Source organism: Dendropsophus ebraccatus, chromosome 3 (assembly GCF_027789765.1).
Source record: "Dendropsophus ebraccatus isolate aDenEbr1 chromosome 3, aDenEbr1.pat, whole genome shotgun sequence".
In the NCBI taxonomy this organism is placed as follows: Eukaryota; Metazoa; Chordata; class Amphibia; order Anura; family Hylidae; genus Dendropsophus; species Dendropsophus ebraccatus.
In genome coordinates, this window is record NC_091456.1 from 139,368,169 (window position 1) to 139,389,951 (window position 21,783).

The following is a 21,783-nucleotide window of genomic DNA, read 5'->3' on the forward strand; positions in this document are numbered from 1 at the left end:
GCTCAACACCAGTCAATTCAATAGAGTTGAGTTGCAGTACAATATATAACCTGTGGACAAGTTTGGTGCTGTATTGGAATAACAGCAGCCATGTTTTTGTAATCCAGAAAAGAAAAAAACATCTAATCACCATGGCCTGGCTTGAGATGCAACTTCAAACACCCAAATTTTGGTGGCACAAATTAAACCGAATAATATAAGGTATAATGGTGTAGTTGTGTGTTGCTATCACTGCACAGTGAATGGAGCCAAATTCTTCCAGCACCATTCACAGCATAATGCGGCCAGCCAACAGCGGATCGGCAGAGGTGCTAGGTGTGAATTCCCTGTCAATCACTATATATATATATATATATATATATATCTACATACCTACAAAACGAGTTACAGTAAATTGTGAAATGTTGTAACAAATGTTCTTCAGCACTGGAGTTGAACTTTTAACCAAACCAAGGCAATGGATTATTCTGGGATGAACCAATAGGATTCCGAAGTAGAATAAAAAGACAATACATTGGAAAAGATTCCAATGGGGCATAAGGCACAACTGGGCAACATATAACTAGTGCAAAGTTTCCTTTAGTGACCGAGTAACTGAAATAAAGTTAGTCAGGGTTCACACTACGATTGTGCCTTCTGAAACATGGATATGTCTGCTCTCTGTCAAAATTTGGTGCCAGTGTATGTGTGCATGGACAAGTATGGATTGCATGTAGTCAGACCTATATTAGGGTCATTTTCTGAACTTATACGGGTTACACCCAGGCTCAAAAGTGTGGTTTACTTTTGAGGCCCAGTGGAAGCTTGTTTACGTGCAGGAAATCACCTGAACTAGCTGAGTCTGGGCCTGACTGTGCACAGATATGTCAGCACCAGATTTTAAGGGTGTTGATGCATCTACGCCTCGGAAGGCACAGTCACAGTGTAGATGTACCCTTAGAAACTTTCTTTAGGGAAAAGATCAACCTGTAGATATGCATCACCCATTACTCTCTGTAGACACCTTTAAAGGGAACCTGTCCCCCCCCCCGTGCCGCGTCAGAGCCCAGCTGCCCTCCGCTAGAGCCCCTTATACTCACCTCGTTCCCGAAGTCCCGTTTCTGGAGCCGGTCCAGGGACGGAGATATCACCGTGGGGAGTCCGGCATGCGCTGCTGAGATGAGTACTACGCCCATAGAGAATGAATGGAGCTGTCATTCTCTATGGGCGTTGGACTCATCTCAGAAGCGTCGGACTCACCTCAGCAGCACACGCGCCGGACTTCCCACGCTGATATCTCTGTCCTGGGACCGGCTGAAGAAGCGGGACTTCGGGAATGAGGTGAGTATAAGGGCCTCTAGCAGGGGGTTGGACGGGCTCTGACCCGGCACGGGGGGTGACAGGTCCTCTTTAAGGTCCTATTACACTCAGCGATTATTGGTCTCAAATGGCTGATTACTGGTCTCAAATGGCTGATTACTAACTGTTCAGGCCAATAACTGCTTAGTGTAATAGTGTAAACCGATCAGCCGACATGCAACATCTGTTCAGTGCAATTAATTCTGCTCCGTGTGTATATAGATGCTTCAATAAAAATATTGGCAAGTAAGGCCAAGAAGTAATAGGAACACAATTAATGATTAATACCCAAGGGAACTAGCTTACAGGAGTTGTTTAGGATAAATTAAAAATACACTATAGTCACATGTCTTGTGCTTCCTGAGTCCATAGCTAATGGCCCATTGTGCCCTGATCAGTCTATTCCTTACCCTGGATAATGCGCTCTCCCTGCTCCGCCGATTATGTTCCCACCACACCGCAGCCAATCTCTGGCCTCATCGATCTGTGTGTTCAGAGCGCCATCAGCGGGTAGTGAAAGCGTATCATTCAGGGGAAGTAAGAGGTATTGGGGCACACTGGACTATTAGAGACCCCTTCCCCAGTTCTGAGCTGCTGCTTTCTACTGAAGATAAAAATCTGTGTGAGCTCTACTCTCCGTCTCCCCCTCGCTTCTGAGTCGGCTGATGTAGAGAAGTCCCTATCTGCAACTTTGTTATTCTGGTAGGATTAATCACTGTGAGTTCATTAGCAACTTGCCCTCGGATTAACCTGACTGCAAAAACACAGTGTGAACCCAGCCTTAAAGGACAGGGTTTTTGTTTTTTTACCATTCTCTGGTTTGACCCCACTGTTCAGCTTGTTATCCCCTGACCAGTGTTGTAAGTTTTGGACAATAAAGTTTCAGCAAAATTGATTTGTAGAGGAATAAACCTAGTTCTATAATTGACTTAATATTAAGTATTATTTCTGAAAGGACTGTGCTACCTGTATTTATGTAGACTGCCTTGTATTCATATGTACAAGTTACTCATTGTGAAGGGGCTAGAATAGCAGAAATGTTATCAGTGAGTATAAAGCCAGTGCAACAGCTCCGGGTTAGCTATACATGCAAAGGGAATTAATAAAACATTTCACATGACCATCCATAACACCATTGATACAAATACAACATTCTTTTTCGGTAACCGGTTAATAGCAAGAAACACATGCAACAAACGGAGCGATGGGCACGATGATCTGGGATGTTGCCATTACCTGCATTTTCTGGTCTTTAGCCATACACAATTGAGTCAGGTACCAGGGTGAATTTTGTTGCTGAACATCAAAAAGGCTCAGCATAGGGATCATCAGAGCCTGTAATAATCCCGCCTCATCATTCCTGTCAATGGCCTCATTTACTTGGACTAAGGCCACATTGGCTGAAACAAAAGACATGCTTACAAAATTGCAATGGTTATTCACAAGGTCTTCTTACGACTTTTTTTTCCTTACAGAGAATTTTCCAGCTATCCTGACATGTCTGTTTTAGAATTCCTCTAACGCAGGGATGGGGAATCTTTGGCCCTCCAGCTGTTGCTAGAGATTTGGCTGTCCAGGCATGGAGGGCCAAAGACTCCCAGTCCCTGCTCTAACTCCTCCAGGAAACAAATTGTTTGACAACAGGGCGTGTCCCTAAGCAGTCTCACAGTGACGGACTAGTGCTGTCAATGCCAGACTATGTAGGAGCACATAGTATTGTGAAGGGAAAAGGTACCATCAGTTGTCAATCCATTTTCCCCGAGGAGTGACAGAGGAACAAAACTCTGTTCAGCCATTTCTAAAATACCCTACTCAGTATTATTGAAGGGAGTCCCTCATTCAGGATCCCACCTATTAGACAGAAAGGAAAGGGGCTACAGCGAGAATTTCTTGATGTGGATGAATTGACATGTCTGTGCACACCATGAGCAGTCCACTCATTTTAATGAGGACTAGTGTAATTCTTCATGTCTCCTGCAGTGGTGCTGTAGGGAAACTTACTGCCTGGCGCCTCTACAAATTATGATTGTTCGCCAAGGGTACTAACAGTGGAATACCTTGTTATTTGTTTATCCCAAGATTAAAAGTTAAGTTTCATTCACTCTCTATGGGACTACCTTTGATAGTTGACTACAGCATTAGGTTCTCTTCAACAGTTCAATAGAAAGTCAAGAGAGCAATGGCGAAACACAGATACTGCCACCTCCTTCACCTAGGGTAGAAGGGACCTCAGTCTTCATGATTAATGGAGGCCACAAAAGTTTGACCCTCGCCAAACAGCTAGTAATCACCTAACCTGTATACAGATGACAACTTTGAACCCCTTCAAAAAGGCAAAAATGGCTGAACAGAATTTTGACTATGTGAGACAGTTTAAAAAGACTTCTATCCATTGATGACTTATTAGTTTAGGAGGAAATGTTCTAGATCCTTTTTCCCCAATAATTTGGAATTTTGTCCATAAATGGAACATATGCCTTCACGTGTCCTAAAAAAGGCTCAGAATGTACACAGTAAAGTCTTAAGCTAGAAGCAAGAATATTAGGCAGTTCAGCAAGCTGCAGGAAGCTTTCTCACTATTGCTGCAGGTTAAATAGAAGCCGTTGCGGGGCAGTAATAAATTCATGCAACAAAACAGTACAATCACTCGACTACTTATTCCACCATCCAGTCACATCCACAGTCGTTCTCTCCTCCAATGAGTCTCTCCCTGTGGAATGAGCTACTTACTGTTAACCTTATTAATGTGGCCTTGTATCTCAGCTTGAGTGAGGAGCTCCTCATAGACGTCTCTCTCGTCTTCAGAAATGCTATTGTTCTGGGAAATCAGAGCAGTCATTAGCAGTACATAGTATAACAATAGGAATGACTGACAGCATACATTAAACAGACTAGAAAATATTAGGTGCATTGCTGAAAAGTTCATCAGCATTAAATTAATTACAAGACAAAATAACCTACATTAAGTTGTAAGTGACAAGAATACGAATCTGTCAGCATGGCTGCTGCTGGATCAGCAGAGATTTCCTCTGTTCATCTAGAAGTTCAGGTCTCTGAGGATACAAACGTCCAAAGGGGGGGGGGGGGGGGCACGCATTTTGGACTCATTGCTTGTTCGTATCCATGGAGACCCAAACTTCCAGGCGAACAGACGAGATCACACCTGATCTGGCAGCAGGTACCCCCCCCCCCCCCACAAAAGAAAATCACAATGTCTCTCGATGGCCTGCAACTAGTTTTCCAGCTAATATCTAGTCAGAATAGGGCTAAGCTGACCTGCCATACCAGACAGTCTATGTGGTTTCTTATCTAGTGCCCAATATTCGTAACTGTTCCAGTCTATAAATAGAGCAGCTCTGATAATCTGCAATATCAGACTGGTTTCACACAGCGTTTTTGCAATCCGTTTTTTTATTTCCACCTGCTTTATGCAAAAAATGTTTTGATCCGTTTTTCCATTGTAAAAAAAAAACAAAAAAACACTGATCAAAACACATCAGTTTTTTAACGTACCTAAAAATGTGGTTGACCATGTTTTTGTGTACGTAAAAAAAAGATGATTTTTTTTACAATGAAAATCAATGGGAAAACGGATCAAAATGTGTGCACACAAATTAAAAAAAAAAAAAAAAAAACACAATTGTAAAAACGCAGTGTGGCCCCAGCCTAATTCCTGTATTAAATGCAAAATGGTATTTAGCATTTATTAAATTTATGAGATTGCTGGAGCTGTGGAAATCTTTTGTCTTGGGGGCAGGAAAAAGACAGAAGTAGCAGAGGAAACAGGAGCTGTAGTTGGACCTGCTAAGAACTGAGGTAGGTAAGTTGAGCCTTTTTTTCTCTTTTTTTTTTTTTTTCCTTTTCTATTTTTCACAGCTCCAGTAATCTCAATCTCATTGTATGTGGTCCCTGAGGCTGCTATCAGATTATGTATTGTTTCATATATGAAAGCAATGTGGCCTGCTAACATCATTTTTTTTTCTATGTGCAGCCCATTTATCTGGCCAAATAGTCTACAATCTTACTCACAGGAGAAAACACTGCATATAGCGTACAGTAGTATGCATGCTGTGGCCACATATTGCTGTAGTACCCGGAAAGGTACTAATGCAGCTTTAAGACTAGAGGAGTGACACAATCCTTTTTTACCTTTAATTTGGCATTATCTTCTTTTATTTTCTTAGCTTGATCAAGCTCATCTTGATACTGCTGGTCAAAGCCCTCGGCCACATTTAACAGCATTGCATTGTGGTTCCTCAGTGTTCCCATGGTCTGGCTAGCTACTCCCTTATCCACAGCTTCATTTATTGCAATTACAGCTGCATGTACTGAAAACAAAGAAAGTTATATAATGGACGACTCCTATATCCGACCGAGAGGTCAGGAGCACTATAAGGAGCAATAAAATATGTTCGGCCTAGTGATCAGCCGCAGGTCAACTTCAGTAATCCCCACTAACATAAAAGTGCTGACTTAGACACAACCCAAGAGGTGCAAAAATAGGAAATTCAATGAACTTACAGGCTGCTTCATCTACAGAGAGTTCATTCGCGAGAATCCCTCCAATTTTGTGAAATGACGGCATCTGGATCCCATACTTTTCCAGCTCTTTCCTCATGTTACTGATCTCTTCCTCTAGTTATCAAATAAAGATGATGATGAGTACAATGGGCACCGAGTAGAATGAATAAGCTATTTCCAGATTTATAACTTTTTTATGTGATATTAAAACCATCTAGAAAAGGATTCCTAACATCAAAGCGACTAATGTAGTCTGAGGATTACAGGAGGCCCAACAGTCATTGAGAATGCGCCACAGTAATGGGTTTCTTAGGAAAATACACGTGAATAAAAAGGTAATGAAACCATCAGATGGAAGACGGGAAAGTGGGTATACACATCATATATATATATATAACCACATCACTGTACCAGGAAGGATAAACCCAACTATTGTCACCCAGATACCGTGTGCCCTTTAGAATATTAACCATCAACTACAAATGTCTGATAGATATGGGTCCCACTTTAGGATCGTGTGCCACTAACCTAGTCAACCGTTTCAATCTGTTTTTTTTTTTTTTTTGTTTTTTAATAATGGAAGTCAATGGAAAAAACGGATCCAACTGGATGCACACAATTGCCAACGTTTTTTGTATCAGCTTTTCTTTTCATCATAAACAGATTTGTTAAAGGGACTGCAAAAACGCAGTGTGAACCCAGTCTTAAGCCCCCATTACATGGGGCGATGGAGAGGAGCAAACGAGGGCTGACAGCGCTGGCTTGCTCCTCGTTCCTTGCTCGCTGACGGCGCTCTTACACGCACAGGCAGCAAAAGGGTGAGTGCAGAGGGGGCCGCAGGGAGCTACGGGGGTTGGGGGGGCTGCTTGGGTGATCGCTAGGTCATCCTGGCAGCCCATAGCAGATAGCAGTGGTCTGCCGCCACCGCTCTTATTCCGCAGAGCATCAACAGCTCTGTTGAAAGACAAACGACTGCAACGATCAGCCGACATCGTTCATTACATAAGACGATTATCTGTCGTAATGGCCGATATCGGCCGAATACAGCTGATAATCATTTCATGTAATAGGGCCTTTACTCTCATTTACCACAACTACAAAAAATGGTTTATTCAGCTGTTTTAAGCTTCCAGATCACCTTCAGCAAGTGCAGGCTGGAGGCACACACCTATGGCTTATCCTGTTGATATGCCATAAAAGTGAGGCAGCGCAAATTATTAGTTGGTATAGCAAGGGTTAATAGATAGTGGTTGGGGTAGTGTAAATATTGTATTTTGAGGTGGAAATGGAAGCAGTAGTTAAGAGGGAGGTATTATATAAGGCAGGGGTCACAGGATTGGGTGATTCTTTTGGAGTTTACAGAGCTTAGGAAGCAAATCTCCCTCCCTACCTTAGTTCTGATTTGGTCCAGTGGGGCATTTGGGGAGGTTTGTTTCTTGGGTGCCACGTGGGGGTGTCTTGGCAATCTTATCCAATCATTTTCCCTGAGGCAGTCTGAGCGACGGAACACATGAAGTGTTCTGTCCTGACCTATCCACCATGTGACGGCCTCATCAGTATTGTATTGCAAGTTTATTCTCTTATTAATCTCTTTGCACTTGCACTTTTGGCACTTGTCACTTTTGGTATTTATTGCGTTACATTGATATTGGTTTATAGGGAATATTTACAACACTTCTTTATTCCATTTGTGAATATTCTTATCATATTGTGCAATATTTCTGTTGTCACTCAGGATACTGCATTGAGGGGTCAGTTCTCACTGGACCACATCATGGACAGTGATGTGTTGTGTACAGTTTAAATGTTTTTAAGTGTTTGTCCCCTGTATTTATGTTAATAAAATATACTTTTTGATTATGATTCATGTGTGAGGTGAAGTCCGATCTTTTTCACCTTGTTTGTTTGTTGTTTCATGTACATGTTATGTTTGTTAGTTAATAAAACAGCTGCTGTGGCCATTAAATTCCAGGACAGTATCTATCAATATTTATAAGGGGTTTTGGGGGGTTGGAGTGCGGTGGTCAGTCATATGAGGACTCGACAATACTCCTGTCATGTTCAGATAGGAATACCCCTAGTATGTCCAGTTATCTCTCCTGTCCAGCACCCGCCCTTCTCATACACAGGGACGACCAAGTATATCTGTGCTCTCTATAAGAAGGGGTAAGATGCAGCCACAGAACCCTGGAGGCAGCTTACCTCTCCAAGAACAAAGGAGTCAGTGCTGACTTTCTATCACACCCGACCCCTATCTCTACCAATATCGTCTGTCAGTGGTCAAACAGGTAAGCCACATACACCCTGTACCAATGGATGAACCCGCTGCGAGCGGTAGGTACAACCAACTAAAGTATAAGATGCATGGGGACCTTAAGTGGCAGAGCACCCTTTGACTATATTCAGGTCAGGTACCAAGGTCTGAAAAAAACTTCTACCTCTTTAACCCCTTATAGCCATTATTGACCACTATTGGTCACTTATTACTTACCTGTGAAATCCACTTTACCCAGCAAGTCTTGTATTTGAGGAGCAATGCCAAGCTTAAACAGGTATAAACTACAATAAAGAAAAATATAAAGATAAATATATATGGCAATCAACAAAAGAACAAACAGAACCAGCATCACATGATGATATAAAGTGAAATAAAGCTGAAATGAAGCTGCGTGAATTAGTCATCTGTACAAATACCTACATACGGTGGGTAGCAATGCAATGAGATTCTATTCACAACTGGCAAGCAATCATCCACTAGAGGGCAGCACGGCCATGCAAGCTCATACCATCTGCATGTGTGTTTCTTTTAAGCTTGCACATTCACATTTGGCTTTTGTCACAAGCGCCCATTGGAGAATACAGGCAGTAAACTTGGTTTAGGATTATTTTGAGTTTAAATGGTTTGATTTCAAGTTTTAGACAATAAGGAGACCTTTGGCCCAGAAAACTCAGCAAAAGGGAATTTCGATTTCAACAGATTGCTCTAAAGGAACAAAGGTTTGCTGGCAGCTCCTACTAGAGTAGTGTTTGACACAGATTAACTTTTGTAAGGGGGGAAAGTTTTTGAGAGCCATTATCTTTTTTTAATGACCAAGTGCTCTTTATAGCCGAGGGAAAAATTTTTATACCAGATTTAAAAAAAAAAAAAAAAAGTATCGAAAGTCGCTGCCTATGATAAGAAAACCTTCATTATAAAAAAAAAAAACAAACCTTTAGCAGCCATCTTCCAGTAAACAACTGAACCGGTTATGGATTTTCCATGCAGGCCCAATAGTCAGAGCCTCTGCTTGTAAGCCACCTTCTCCCCTGGCTCACAGAGGCGGCCTTATGTAAGACTCAATTTAGAATATCCATTTAAAAATTGGTTTTCCAGGCAAAATTTACAGATGAGCTTTCCACAGTATAGCTCATCAGTAACTGATCATTTAGGTGCAGACACCCAGCACGTGTGCCGATCAGCTGTTTGGCGCTAAACTACACAATGAATACAGTTTCTCTCCATTCATTAAGTGTCTCAGGTCCTACAAATTGAACGTTGGTGCTGGGCATCAGCACCCCAACGATCAGTTACTGATGAGCTATCCTGTACTACCCCTTTAGTAGAGATTATAGACAAGGTTTATCCTGATGGTTGTACACAACATACTCCCTACTGAATTAAATAAGTTGCAGTGTGGCAGGAGATGTTTCACTAAGCTATAGGGGAAGAAATGGTGGGTGGTTTTCACTGTATTCAGAATGTGTGTAAACACAGCCAAGGTGTACGAGAGGTAGGTCATATAACCTTCCCACATACTGTAGTTTTCAAGGGAAGACACTAAGGCTACGTTCACACAGAGCAAAAGGGGCAGATTACGCAAGGAAATATTTCCGCCTGAAATCAACTGACACTGAATTCCGAGCAGAATGTAAGCAGAATGTAAGCGGAATCCCTGCGTATTTCAGTGCAGAATACTCGAGGAATCCGCGCTGATTCCGCATGCATTCAGCGCTGAAATTCAGCGAGTATTCGGTGAGTAATAATAGAGGGAGGTGCCAACAACAATTTTGCAGACTTTGGAGACTAGACTATATGGTACCTGAATTTTTGAGAACAGATCACCTCAGAGCTGTCAGAGAAGGAGCTGAGCAGAGAGAAGCTAACCAGAAATGGCAAAACATCACCGCTTTGCAATTGATGCACTAATTTCAGAGATATGTATGTATGTATGTATGTTTTTTTGGGGAAACCTTTGCTGTGGTCATATGCTGTGTGCATGCTGACATTGTCATTTCTTTCTTGTGGGCCCCTGGTATCACCTCCTTTGGGTTGTCTTGGGATTTCCCCACCCTTTATCCCCCCATTTCCGCGCTGATTCAGCACGTAATTTCCGCTTGTATTATGCGCTGAATACGCACGGATTCCAAGCTGAAACAGAAAATCAGAGCCCCATTGATTTGTATAGGCTTCCGCTAGCGGAATGAACGAACATGTTCATTCTTCTGGCGAAGAGCGGATTAGCCACGGAACGTTCAGTGAGGAAATTCCACCGTGTGAACTGCAGAGCAGAATTTCCATTCAACACAATGGAAATTAGCTCTGTACCTATTTTAACAGCAACAGAACTGTTTTAGGGTACAAACACACACACCGTATATGCAGCAGATACGCAGCAGATTAGATCTAAATAACTGAACACAGCATCAAATCTGCACAATCAAATCTGCTGCAGATCGGCTGCGTATACGGTGTGTGTGTTTTACGCTTACGGTCCATTTGCACAGAAAGATTATCTGACACATTATCTGCCAAAGATTTGAAGCCAAAGCCAGAAATGGATTTGAAAAGAGGAGAAATCTCAGGCTTTGCTTTATGACTTGATCTCTGTTTATAGTCTGTTTCTGGCTTTGGCTTCAAATCCTTGGCAGATAATTGTCAGATAATCAGTGTAAATGGACCCTTAGGGTGGTATTACACGGGCCGAGCAGGGCCCGATAATACCTATAAACGAGCAGCGATCTGCTAGATCGTTGCTCGCTTACTGGGCCTATTACACGGCCCGATAATCGTTTGATAAGAGCTGCAAGGACATAGTTACCGATGTCCTTGCAGCCCTTGCTAAACTGGCATACATTACCCATCCACGTTCCAGGGCTGCTCCTGCTGTCCGCTTCTCCCGGGGTCCCGTGCGCGCTCTAGCTTCACAGCGGCCTGTCAGCTGGTAGGCCGCTCAGCCAATCACAGGCTGGTACTGCCGCGGCCTGTGATTGGCTGAGCGGCCTATCAGCTGACAGGCCGCTGTGAAGCTAGAGCGCGCGCGGGACCCCGGGAGAAGCGGACGGCAGGAGCAGCCCTGGAATGTGGATGGGTAATGTATATCGTTAGTCGCCGGACACGCACCGCTATTACACGCAGCGGTGCACGGTCGGCGCCCGACGAAAAAAGGGTCTAACCTATATCAGCGATCAGCCAATGATCGTTGTCATCGGCTGATCGTTGCATTTATTACACGGAGCGATATCGGCCAAATCGGGCCAATTCGGCCGATTATCGTTCCGTGTAATAGTACCCTTAGAGTGCTGGATCAAAACATCTCTGTGCAGAAGAGCAGTAAAACAAGTCAAGCTAATTTGCAACTAGTGTCAGTCTGGGTTGTTCATGGTAAATCTCATGGATTTGTGTGAAATGACCTACTCCTTTTACACAGAGATTTATCTGATAGATTTTTGAAGCCAAAGCCAGGAATGGATTTGAAAAATTGAGAAATTTCAGTCTTTCCTTTATGACCTGGTCTCTGTTTATAGTCTGCTCCTGGCTTTGGCTTCAGAAATTTGACAGATAAATCTTTCTGTGTAAAGGCACCCTTACGGCCCACTTACCCTGTTCAGGAGAATTGTAGCACACCCAACAGAGTAACAGTTTTCGACAGTCATATTCAGCATGGGGAGCCAACCCATGAAGATCCCTTACAGCAGAATATCTGGACTGTATCTGTACGTTAACTCTTTACAGACTAGGAGGGGACTCCAAATCCCACCCTATGTTCATGCTACCAAGGGTAATACTACCTCCTATACAGTATAAGCAAAAGTTTATGTCAACTACCTTTAACCTGTATTGGCTTACACTAAGAAACCTCTTTGGTAAAGTTATTGTCTATTATTTCAGTTCAAAACTTTGCTGGTTTACAATTATTTGCATTTAATAATACAGGCACATCTGTCCCCAGACACAACAGCTGTGAGTGTCCCAGGGCAGAGACCATCCCATATGAAGACCTACATTTGCAAAGTTTTCCGTTTATAAGGAAGGTGCCCTGGGACCAGCTACAACCCTGTAGCCACTGTGACAAGATCAACTGTCTGGAGTACTACTATTCCCAGCAGGACCTTTCACTTCAGCCAGCTCCCTCTGGGTATGACATACACCACTTCTCAGTTCTTTCCCATGTCAGTTCCCCCAAAAAAACGAGCAAGCCCCTACCCTTGCCTGCCAGAAACAACCTGCCGCTACCTGTCGGGTGGTCATACTTGGCAGCAGCTTTCTGTTGTTCACAAATGAATATATTGTTTTGGTCTTATTCTTTACCGAGTAACAAATATCAGCCTATGCGGTTAAAGAGCAGAAGGAGCTGAGCATATATGACCGGCATACAACTTTAACGGAAACGTTCCTGTAGTCATGTGGGCGGTCCTACACATCGATTGACGGCTCTCTCTATATGAACACATACACAGATAACTGTCAATCACTGGATAGGACTGCCCATATGTCTACTTAAGCTTTTTTCACAAAACTATATATTAATGTGCCATATAACATTATAGCTACAGGTAAGACTGCACTTTCAATGGGACAGGTTCCCTTTAACATCACGTATCCCAAAGAGCAGTAAAAAGGCGAAACAGACAACTATTTGTGAATTGTAAGCTTAAGAAAGCAGTAGAATGAAATCTCACCTCTGATTTATTATTACTGACAGAATATTGGATACAAATATAAACTGAAGTGAAGCACTTGAGAAAAGTTTACCAGAAGGCTTGGAAAAGGTTTGCGCATTTCTGCACTTGAGTGTGGAGGAGTTTAATGAATAGAGGAAGTCAAGGTGTGAAGAATCAATTTGGTTCATTACGACCGACAAACTCCCGCTGACGCACGGTCTTTATAGACAGATCCCGGCCTTAAGTGAATTCAATTTATCTTGTTTTGTTTGGGAACCTAATCTGTCTTTAAATGAAAAGTTCACAAAGCACAAAACTACTGCTCTTCACTGTGTGGAAGGGAAAGAATCCGAGGGGGGTTGCGTCAATACTAGCTTAAAAAGCCATTGAAACAGAAAATCTGCGTAAAGCAAAATGATTGTTTGCTGTTATAGTATTAAAGAAAATCTGTCAGCTGTTGTTAGGGTTCCAAAGTGCTGACATTGTTCGTTCAAGGAGACATAATGATTTTATTTTCCAATGCAAGCGCCCAAGATTTTCCCAAGTGCTGTGGGCTGTAATGCCTCCTCGCTTACCCTCCCATCCCCATCCCAGCTTGATTGACAGTCAGTTGGAAGCTGAACCCTGACTGTCAATCAAGCAGGGACAAGAATAGGAATTAGGAGGCGTTACAACTCTCAGCAATTCAGGAGCTCAGGAAGGATTTATATATTAATAGCAACAACTAGAGTTATTGTCATAAAAATACAGTAAAAAGCTCAACAAGCAAATTTACAGACCAGGTTAAATACATTATATCGTGTAGACGACATTGTAGAATTAAAAAAATATATAAAAAAGAAAAAAAATTGCACAGTTCACATTTTACAGTATCTATTTGAACGGAGGTATGCTTTTCTATAAAATAATATGCTGATGCATACCAGCCCAGTCTATGTTACAGAATGCTTTTTTGACATAAGCTTAGTGTATAGGGGCCTATGGATCATTCTGGAAAACACTGCACAGAGCTTTCTGCAGAAGACAGTTCCAGGGTACTAATGTTTGGGACCTCTTGGGCACACACTACTACCCCTACATATGTATATATACACACACTTAATCCAGGGAACATTACTAAATGCATTTACTTGTACCAAATTATAAAAATTATACTTCTACAGAAACCAATGATCAGCACAGATAAAAGGTGAAGCTTTTATATTATAATACAGAATAAAGAGCATAAAAAGTGGATGAGTCAGCAGTCAAATTCAGAAAAATGCTGCGATTTCCTGAGCGCTCTGTAATCACATTGGGATTGTATTACGAGCATTCTTCTGCACTGTTTTCATAGGGTGAAGTTGGCTTGACAATTCGTATACACGGCGAGGTCCTGTGACCACACAAGAGACACTGGCTGTCCACATGTGTTTCTGTTTAACTGACTTTACATCATTCCTTAATCCCAGATACACAATAGGCCTGAACTGACTCAAAACCTGCAACACCGAGTTTCTGGCACCCTACTGGCTATTGACTACTTAAAATGGCACTGCGAAAAAAAAATATTCTAGTTCCCTATGAATCTCTACGAAACACTCAATGTCAGTTGCACATAGAGGCAGATAGGAAGTGGCTTGAGGTCCACACTAAAGAAACTGGACAGTCACACAGAGTAGCAGTGGGCTTCAACAGCATGGTACTGGGGAAGTAAATCCACCTGGTTAGAGAGGAAGCATGTTTCTGCCAAGAAAGAAGAAAAAAAACTGAAAAAAACACACGTTTGTACCAGGAATGGTGCCTCAAGTACAAGGGTGCAGCAGATTACTTGCAGAAATTCCTTCATGTGAAAACCAGTGGCATTTATCTGAAAGCACAGGGTCTTCTGCAACCCCTTTCAAATGCATGGGACAGTCACTGAAATATAGGCAACTCGTGCCGTGTGTGAAAGTATTGAGGTGGCTATAGGAGTGGAGAGGATGAGGAGGTCAGCTCAGCATAGTAGTAGTTCCTAGGTGTAAGTCTTTAATGGAAATCTGCCACTAAGTGTATTGTGCCTTAAAATGAGGGCAGCATAAACACGTTCATTCTTGGAACGGACGACGGAATCCACCCGTGCATAGAATGGAGTCCATGACACGGACGGAGACCGGGCTGCGGGCGCGCGATCGCAAAACGATTTTTCCGTACGATATATCGTACCGTCTAAACACTAATCGTTATAAAAAAAAAATGTTACTCCGACATCGTTAATCGTACGATCGGGCCAATTATCGTTTCGTCTAAACCCAGCAGAACTAAGTTCCATTGAAGTAAATGGAGCCTAATTGTAAACAGCTGAACTGGAAGAAAGTGGCCATGTTTTTGTAAGGCTGAATAACCCCTTAACACTGGGATACACTTGGCGAGGTGTCTTGAGGTGTCCCAGGGATGCCATGTGGGGGATTGAACACTCAAGATAAACTGGTAACTTGAAAAAAGGTGTTAAAGTTAGACATAGTCGTCAGGCTAGTTGAAGAAGCTGTCTGAAAGGAGGTCATGAAGCCAATTTCCATTCATCCTTGACATGTGACCAAACTGGAGCAGCAACACAAAGTCATAGTACCTCAGTGTATGCAATAATAGCAGTGTAACAAGCAAAATGTCAGTGTACAAGCTACCTCCTGGTGCTCAGATTCACATTTAGACACTTTGTAGGAGACTCCTTGGCCACTCAACAACTGTTATACTTTTTGTATTTGGGATAAGGGTATAAGGACACTGCAATACTCTTACTGATAAAATGGGTTTAGTATTCAATTGGTGTCAGGTTCTCCAAGCAAAAAATAATTTGTCTTGAAAATACACAGGTTAATTAGGGCAAGCTGTCATTCATATTGTATTTAACAAAAACAAAACAAAACTGTGTTTGTTCTATTTAAATGTCTATTATGGTTTTAGGATAGACATGCAGTCATTTATTAATGCCTAATGTTATAGTCACACAGGTGCTGTGTACTGTATAGAGGTATGCACCTGCTGTCCACAACACAACCAGGATTTTGCCTCTAGAAATGAAAAAAAAATTAATTGAGGATCAGCTGCAGAGAAGAGATCTTAATGAATGGATCTCATTTGATCACTATGTGTAATGCTGCGTTTACATGGATCGATAATTCGCCCGATCGTACGATTAATGATTTCGAAGTAACAATTTTTTTTATAACGTTTAGAGTTTAGACGGAACGATATACCGTACGGAAAATTCGTTTTGCGATCACTTAAGCCTATCTCGCACATAGGTAAAATCGGTGAACAACTGTTTACACGGAACGATCTGCAAATTTTTTGCAAACGACAATTTTAGAGCATGTTGTAAGATCAAAATGAATGATTTCTCGCTTGTCGTTCGATCGTTGGCTGTGTTTACAGGTACGATTATCGTTCTAATTCGATTGTTATCGTGCAGAATCGCACGATAATCGTTCCGTGTAAACGCAGCATTATGCAGCGTTTACACGGAAACAATTATTGTGCAAATTTGCACGATAACAATCAAATTTGAACGATAATTGTACGTGTAAACGCAGCGAACAATCAAGCAACGAACGAGAAATCGTTCATTTTGATCTTACAACATGCTCTAAAATTGTCGTTTGCAAAAAATTCGCAGATAGTTCCGTGTAAACAGTTGTTCACCGATTTTACCTATGTGCGAGATAGGCTTAAGTGATCGCAAAACGATTTTTCCGTACGATATATCGTTCCGTCTGAACGCTGATCTGTATTAAAAAAAAAATAGTTACTTCAAAATCGTTACTCGTACGGTCGGGCGAATTATCGCTCCATGTAAACGCAGCATTACAGTTCTTCACCTTTATTTACAGTCAGCAGTCACAGTCAGCTGGTGATCACACAAAAGCAGCACTTGTTACAGTCCCCAGTAAATAGTGGTGCGTCCGTGTGAGCCACATACGATCTGGACAGATTTTTCATGCCCTGAAAGTAAAGAATGAATGTTCAAAATTAAGGACATCAGCACAGGTTTAAAGGGCTACCCTGTAGGTACAGGCTTACAGATCATTTTTTGGGCTCCAGAGTGGACAGTCACTTAAATATAGAAGTCACTTAAATATAGAAGTTGAATATATCTGAAAGGTATACAGTGTCTAAATTTCTCATCATTTAAACCCATTTTAGCTCCATAAATGGAAGTTCTTAAAGCAACTGCCATTAACAGCGCCCCCTACTGAGGTCTAATGAATTGCAATTTCATCCCCAGGAGGTCCTGCTCTGTGCCGCCACATACTGCAGCAATAGGTAACTGGAAAAAACATACAGGTACTCCAGATTCAAGGCTACAAAAAAATGTTTGTGGTGTTGTATTTATAGTTTTATGGTTGGTTCTGGTTTGTGTACAACTGATTTATTTGTATGATTTGTTGGGTAGGTGCAGAATTCAATCGGACCAGGAGTTTTTAGTATAGTCAGATATATTGTGTATAAATGCTATTGTCATTATCCTTATTAGTATAAAATCTCAAAAAAAAATTAGCATTTATTGGTTTGCACATGTGTGGGGGATGTGTTGCTCGGGTATTAAAGGTGTACTTCGTATAAAAATAAATAAATAAATCAACTGGTACCAAAAAGTTACATAGAACTGTAAATTACTTCTATTTGAAAATCTCAAGTCTTCCAGTACTTATTGGCTGCTGTATATCCTGCAGGATATTCTTTCCAGCCTGAAACATTTCTATCTGCTGCCATCTCTGTCCATGAAAGGAACAATCCAGAACAGTAGCAAATCTCCATAGAAAACCTCACCTTTTAAATAAAGTGCCTTCTAGTGTGATTTTGCTATAGTGTGGACTTTGTGTTGTCAATGACAAATTTGGTGTATTGATTATAGATATATAAGAGAATAACCGATTTGTTTGTAATTGTTTTCTTTAAAAAGTTAAAAAACTTTATTTTTATGTAGATTTTAGGTCAGATTCAATATCACTTTGGAATATTATGTATAAGCAAAAGTGGAAAAAGGATGTTGATTTTTGTTGTACAATAAAACTTAAATTTGTTAGAAAACCTCACCTGCTCTGAGCAGTTCCTAACATGGACAGAGATGGCAACAGAGAGTACTGTGTCAGACTGGAAAGAAAAACTTCCACTTCCTACAGGACATACAGCAGCTGATATGTACTTGAAAGCTTAAAATGTTTTAATAGACATAATTTAAAGATCTAGTTAACTTTCTGGTACCAGTTGATTTGGGATTTTTTTTTTTTTTTACACCAGCGTTCCCCATTATGCAATGTGTGGTGTAAAGGAGTCTGAACAACTTATGGACTACTGTAAACCAAGATGGACTTAGTTTTGTAATGTTTTATATAATTTAACAAAAAAAAAGGTCTACAGGTACCCCAGATTCCCACAAATCATATAATTTCTTTCTATCGCTGCATAAAAATATAGTCATATGCACAACATCTAGCTAACTTTATTAGTTTAGAATTCATAAGTTAATGGTAACAAAATGACTGTTTCCAACCAACTAAAACCCGGAACAGTGTTGTTACCGATCTGGTGGCCATGGCTTAGAGCTAGTATTCTAGGAAGTGATTTCACAATGCAAAAAAAAGGTCAGTGGTGAAAGAAATGGGCTGCATGTATAACTAAAGCTAATGGTTGGAGTGCTCATTGTGATAATGAAAGAATAGGAGATTGTTGGAATAGGATAAATCTCAGTTTCCATGGCAAACATAACACTAGATTAAGCAAATTAGACACACTTAGGTAATGTACAGATGGAGCAAATACTGATGGGATAAAATAATACTGATGAAGGGATTTACGTTCAATTGCACAAAGTTCTTAGTCATTGTGGTTAAGAGCATGTGTACACTGGTCGTATGGCTATGGTATTATCATGACATAATAGGAACTTTTCTCTGGTTTAACCCATTTCATAAACTTATAGGCCTGCAAGAGGTCACTAAACTTTCCTAACACCCTGTCAGTGTCAACTAATCTAAAAAAAATAAAACAAACCTGATTCCCATATGCAAACATCTTTGACATGGCTAAAAAGCAGGAGACTGGTATAGTTATAGGACTTGTCAAGTTAAATATTCTTTTAAAATACATTTGTAGCTATGATGTACATGTATAAAGATATAGGGGGACATTTACACTCTGCTTAAATTAGGCCCAGCCCGCTTTTCCCCAGCCGGTTCTCCTTAGACTTTACTTAGTAAACCTGGCCGGCCTTGCCCAACAAATGTGCACCTTCTTTCAGCAGGCGTAGATTTCAATCATGATTTTCACCTTCGAGCAGGCTTAAATAATAAATCAGGTGCTGGAGGAGGCCACGTCTCCTCCCCCTCTTGCCCACATGCCCCCCTCCCATCAGTCGAGCAGAGGATGCGGTTGGGGTACACCAGGGAGAAGAGATCAATCTGTGTCTTCACCCTGATGTACGCCAGGGACACAATGATTATAAATCCCCCCAATAGTGTATATATACAAATATATACACACTGACCATACCACTGCTTTTAGAGCAGAGTGCTGGTGGGTAACCTAGAGAACGAGCTGTCAACAATGGGGGGGAAAGAGCAGCATATCAGGAGAAGGAGTCGAGCTTGCTAAATGAATGTATGTGCAAAAATATTTACAAGTATAACTATATTAGTTGATATGGGAATACCCCTTTAATCCCACCCCAGGTGCACAGCCAAAACACAACAAAAATGGTACAGTTAACTTCAGTTCTAAAAGAGGATTCTTTAACATAGATAAACTGTACAAGTTTCTAGGCAATAACTTAAATGGGGATTCTTTAAAAAGAAAATGACAAAAAAAAATGTCATCAAAAAAAGTTCAAAAGGTGTAATCAGAAAGCCCATAGACAAAAGTGGCACTCTCTCAGGGAACAAGAGAAGACCCTTTTAATGCATTTCCATCTACATTCCATTATGATATATCTTTAAAAATCCTGTACATATAATCCTCTCAGCAATGCCAGCAGCCCCCATCTGTTTATTCCCTACTCTGTCTTCCCTATTGACATGGTAATATAATCCCTCTCATCATTATCATCTTCAAATAGAAGTCTTGAGGTGTGCACCTTAGGAAAACCTTAGGCACATGATACTTGATATGCCGCAGAATAAATAGTGAATGTGAAGTCTCGAGAGTGAATACCATATTAATACTCAGTAAGAGGTAACATCTGGTACGGACTGCTGCCTTAATTACATATTTGATGAAATTCCATTTGACTCAATTCTTCGTTCCTCTGAGTTTAGGGTACACGATCTAGCAAGTCACATAAATCAGACTGTTCTCTCTCATTGCTTCTCACTTTGGTTGTATCTACAGAAGCTAAGGCTTCCCAAATCCTGTATTAAATCAGGTATTTACTATGGCAATAAAACTTGAAAGTGAACATGTGCAGAAGCACTTAGAAAAGACGCTTACTTAACAAAAATAATACATGGGAAAGTACCAGAATTTCAAGCAGTCATTCATTTCACAGACTATGCCATCATGCAATTCATATGCATAACATAAATTACAATGGCGTCCAGCAATATCTATTCTGCGAACAACATCACGCTACAGTAACTGCCCATAGTAGTTATACAGCGAGTTGCAACTTTTATTTCTAGATACAGCTTGCAAGTTTCTTATCCTCCTTGCTTCTGCCACCTACTTTGGCCTTAAAGAGAACCAATCGGCATATTTGTGCTGACTGGGGTCCCACAAGGGCTGCACGCACCTTGCAGCCGGCGCTCCGGTGGTATCAGGGTTCCAGGATTCGTGGGTTTCTTGTTTGGTAAAACAAATTTTAATCCCGGGCGCGAGGCAGGGGGAGAGCTGTAAACTTGTCATCTGGTCTATGACTAGTCACGGCTCTCTGTCCTGTCAGTGGCCTTTAATGGGCCTCCTTGCCTGTCAATCACCCCACAGCGCGGTGACAGGACAGAGAGCCAGGACTAGTCACAGCCCAAATGACTAGTTCACAGCTCTCCCTCTGCCTCGCAAGCGGGATAAAAATGCGTTTTACTGGAAAAGAAGCCTACAGAGCCCGGAACCCCAACACCACAGGAGAGACGGCTGCGAGGTGTGTGCAGCCGTTCTCAGAACCCAGTCAGCACAAATGTGCTTATTGGTTCCCTTTAAGGACCAGGCCATTTTTCATCTTTGCATTTTTTTTTTTTCTACTCGCCTTCTATGAGCTTTTATTTTTCATCCTACAGGGCTGGTTGGGCATCATTTATTGCACCATGTTCTCTAGTTTTTATTAGTATCATATTTGTGTAGATAGGAATTTTAGCTCTTTATTTACTTTTTTTCTGATCGATAATGTGACAAAAAATCAGCAATCCTTGTGCCGTTTAAGCCGTTCACTGTGTGGAAATATCGATATATTTTTATGTGTTTTATTTTTTTATTTTTAAAGGGAGCAATTTAAAACTTTAATTTGGGGAGAGGGTCTATACCATTTTTAAAAACTTACATATTTTTTTCCGGTCCCCCTAGGGGAGTATTACGTGCAATCATTAGATTGCATATACTGTTCAATGCTATGCCATTGCATTGCACTGATCAGTATTATCGTTGATCTTCCTATAGAACCGGCCATGGGCAGACCTGTATTAGACAACTGAAGATTGGACAGCAAAGAGGTAAAGCAATCAGGACCCCTGCAGTCACACTGCGGTGGGTCCCAATCAGACAGTGACAGGAGCGCAGCTCTTGTCACAAACCCTTAAACGCAGCAATCACAGTGTTTAAGTGGTAAATGGCGGGCAGAAGCATGATCGTTGCCGCCCATCATAACGGTGAGGACATGGCAGTTAATAGCAGCCAGCTCTCACTCTCGATGACGTAAGCTCACTTTATAAAGCCCCTGCATATTATGATGTGTCGGCTCATTATGATGTGCTAAATAACTGCTTTTCATGACTAGCTGTTATGCCATCTTATGGCAAGGGGTTAAAGGGGTCCTCTGGAGAAAAAAAATATGTTTTTGAA

At 41.4% G+C, this 21,783-nt stretch overlaps 1 protein-coding gene across 2 annotated transcripts in view; it reads right to left on the reverse strand.

Moving 5' to 3' along the window:
* IQGAP2 (IQ motif containing GTPase activating protein 2) overlaps nucleotides 1-21,783 on the reverse strand; it is a 195,886-nt gene that overhangs the window by 75,610 nt on the left and 98,493 nt on the right. Inside the window, exons 6-10 of one of the 2 annotated variants that reach the window (XM_069962768.1) lie at nucleotides 8,351-8,418; nucleotides 5,860-5,973; nucleotides 5,488-5,666; nucleotides 4,069-4,156; nucleotides 2,575-2,738 (exon numbers count right to left, since the gene is read on the reverse strand). In XM_069962768.1, coding sequence (XP_069818869.1) covers nucleotides 2,575-2,738; nucleotides 4,069-4,156; nucleotides 5,488-5,666; nucleotides 5,860-5,973; nucleotides 8,351-8,418 — 613 coding nt within the window. The remainder of the gene's footprint in view (nucleotides 1-2,574; nucleotides 2,739-4,068; nucleotides 4,157-5,487; nucleotides 5,667-5,859; nucleotides 5,974-8,350; nucleotides 8,419-21,783) is intronic. The other variant, XM_069962769.1, reaches the window with a different exon arrangement.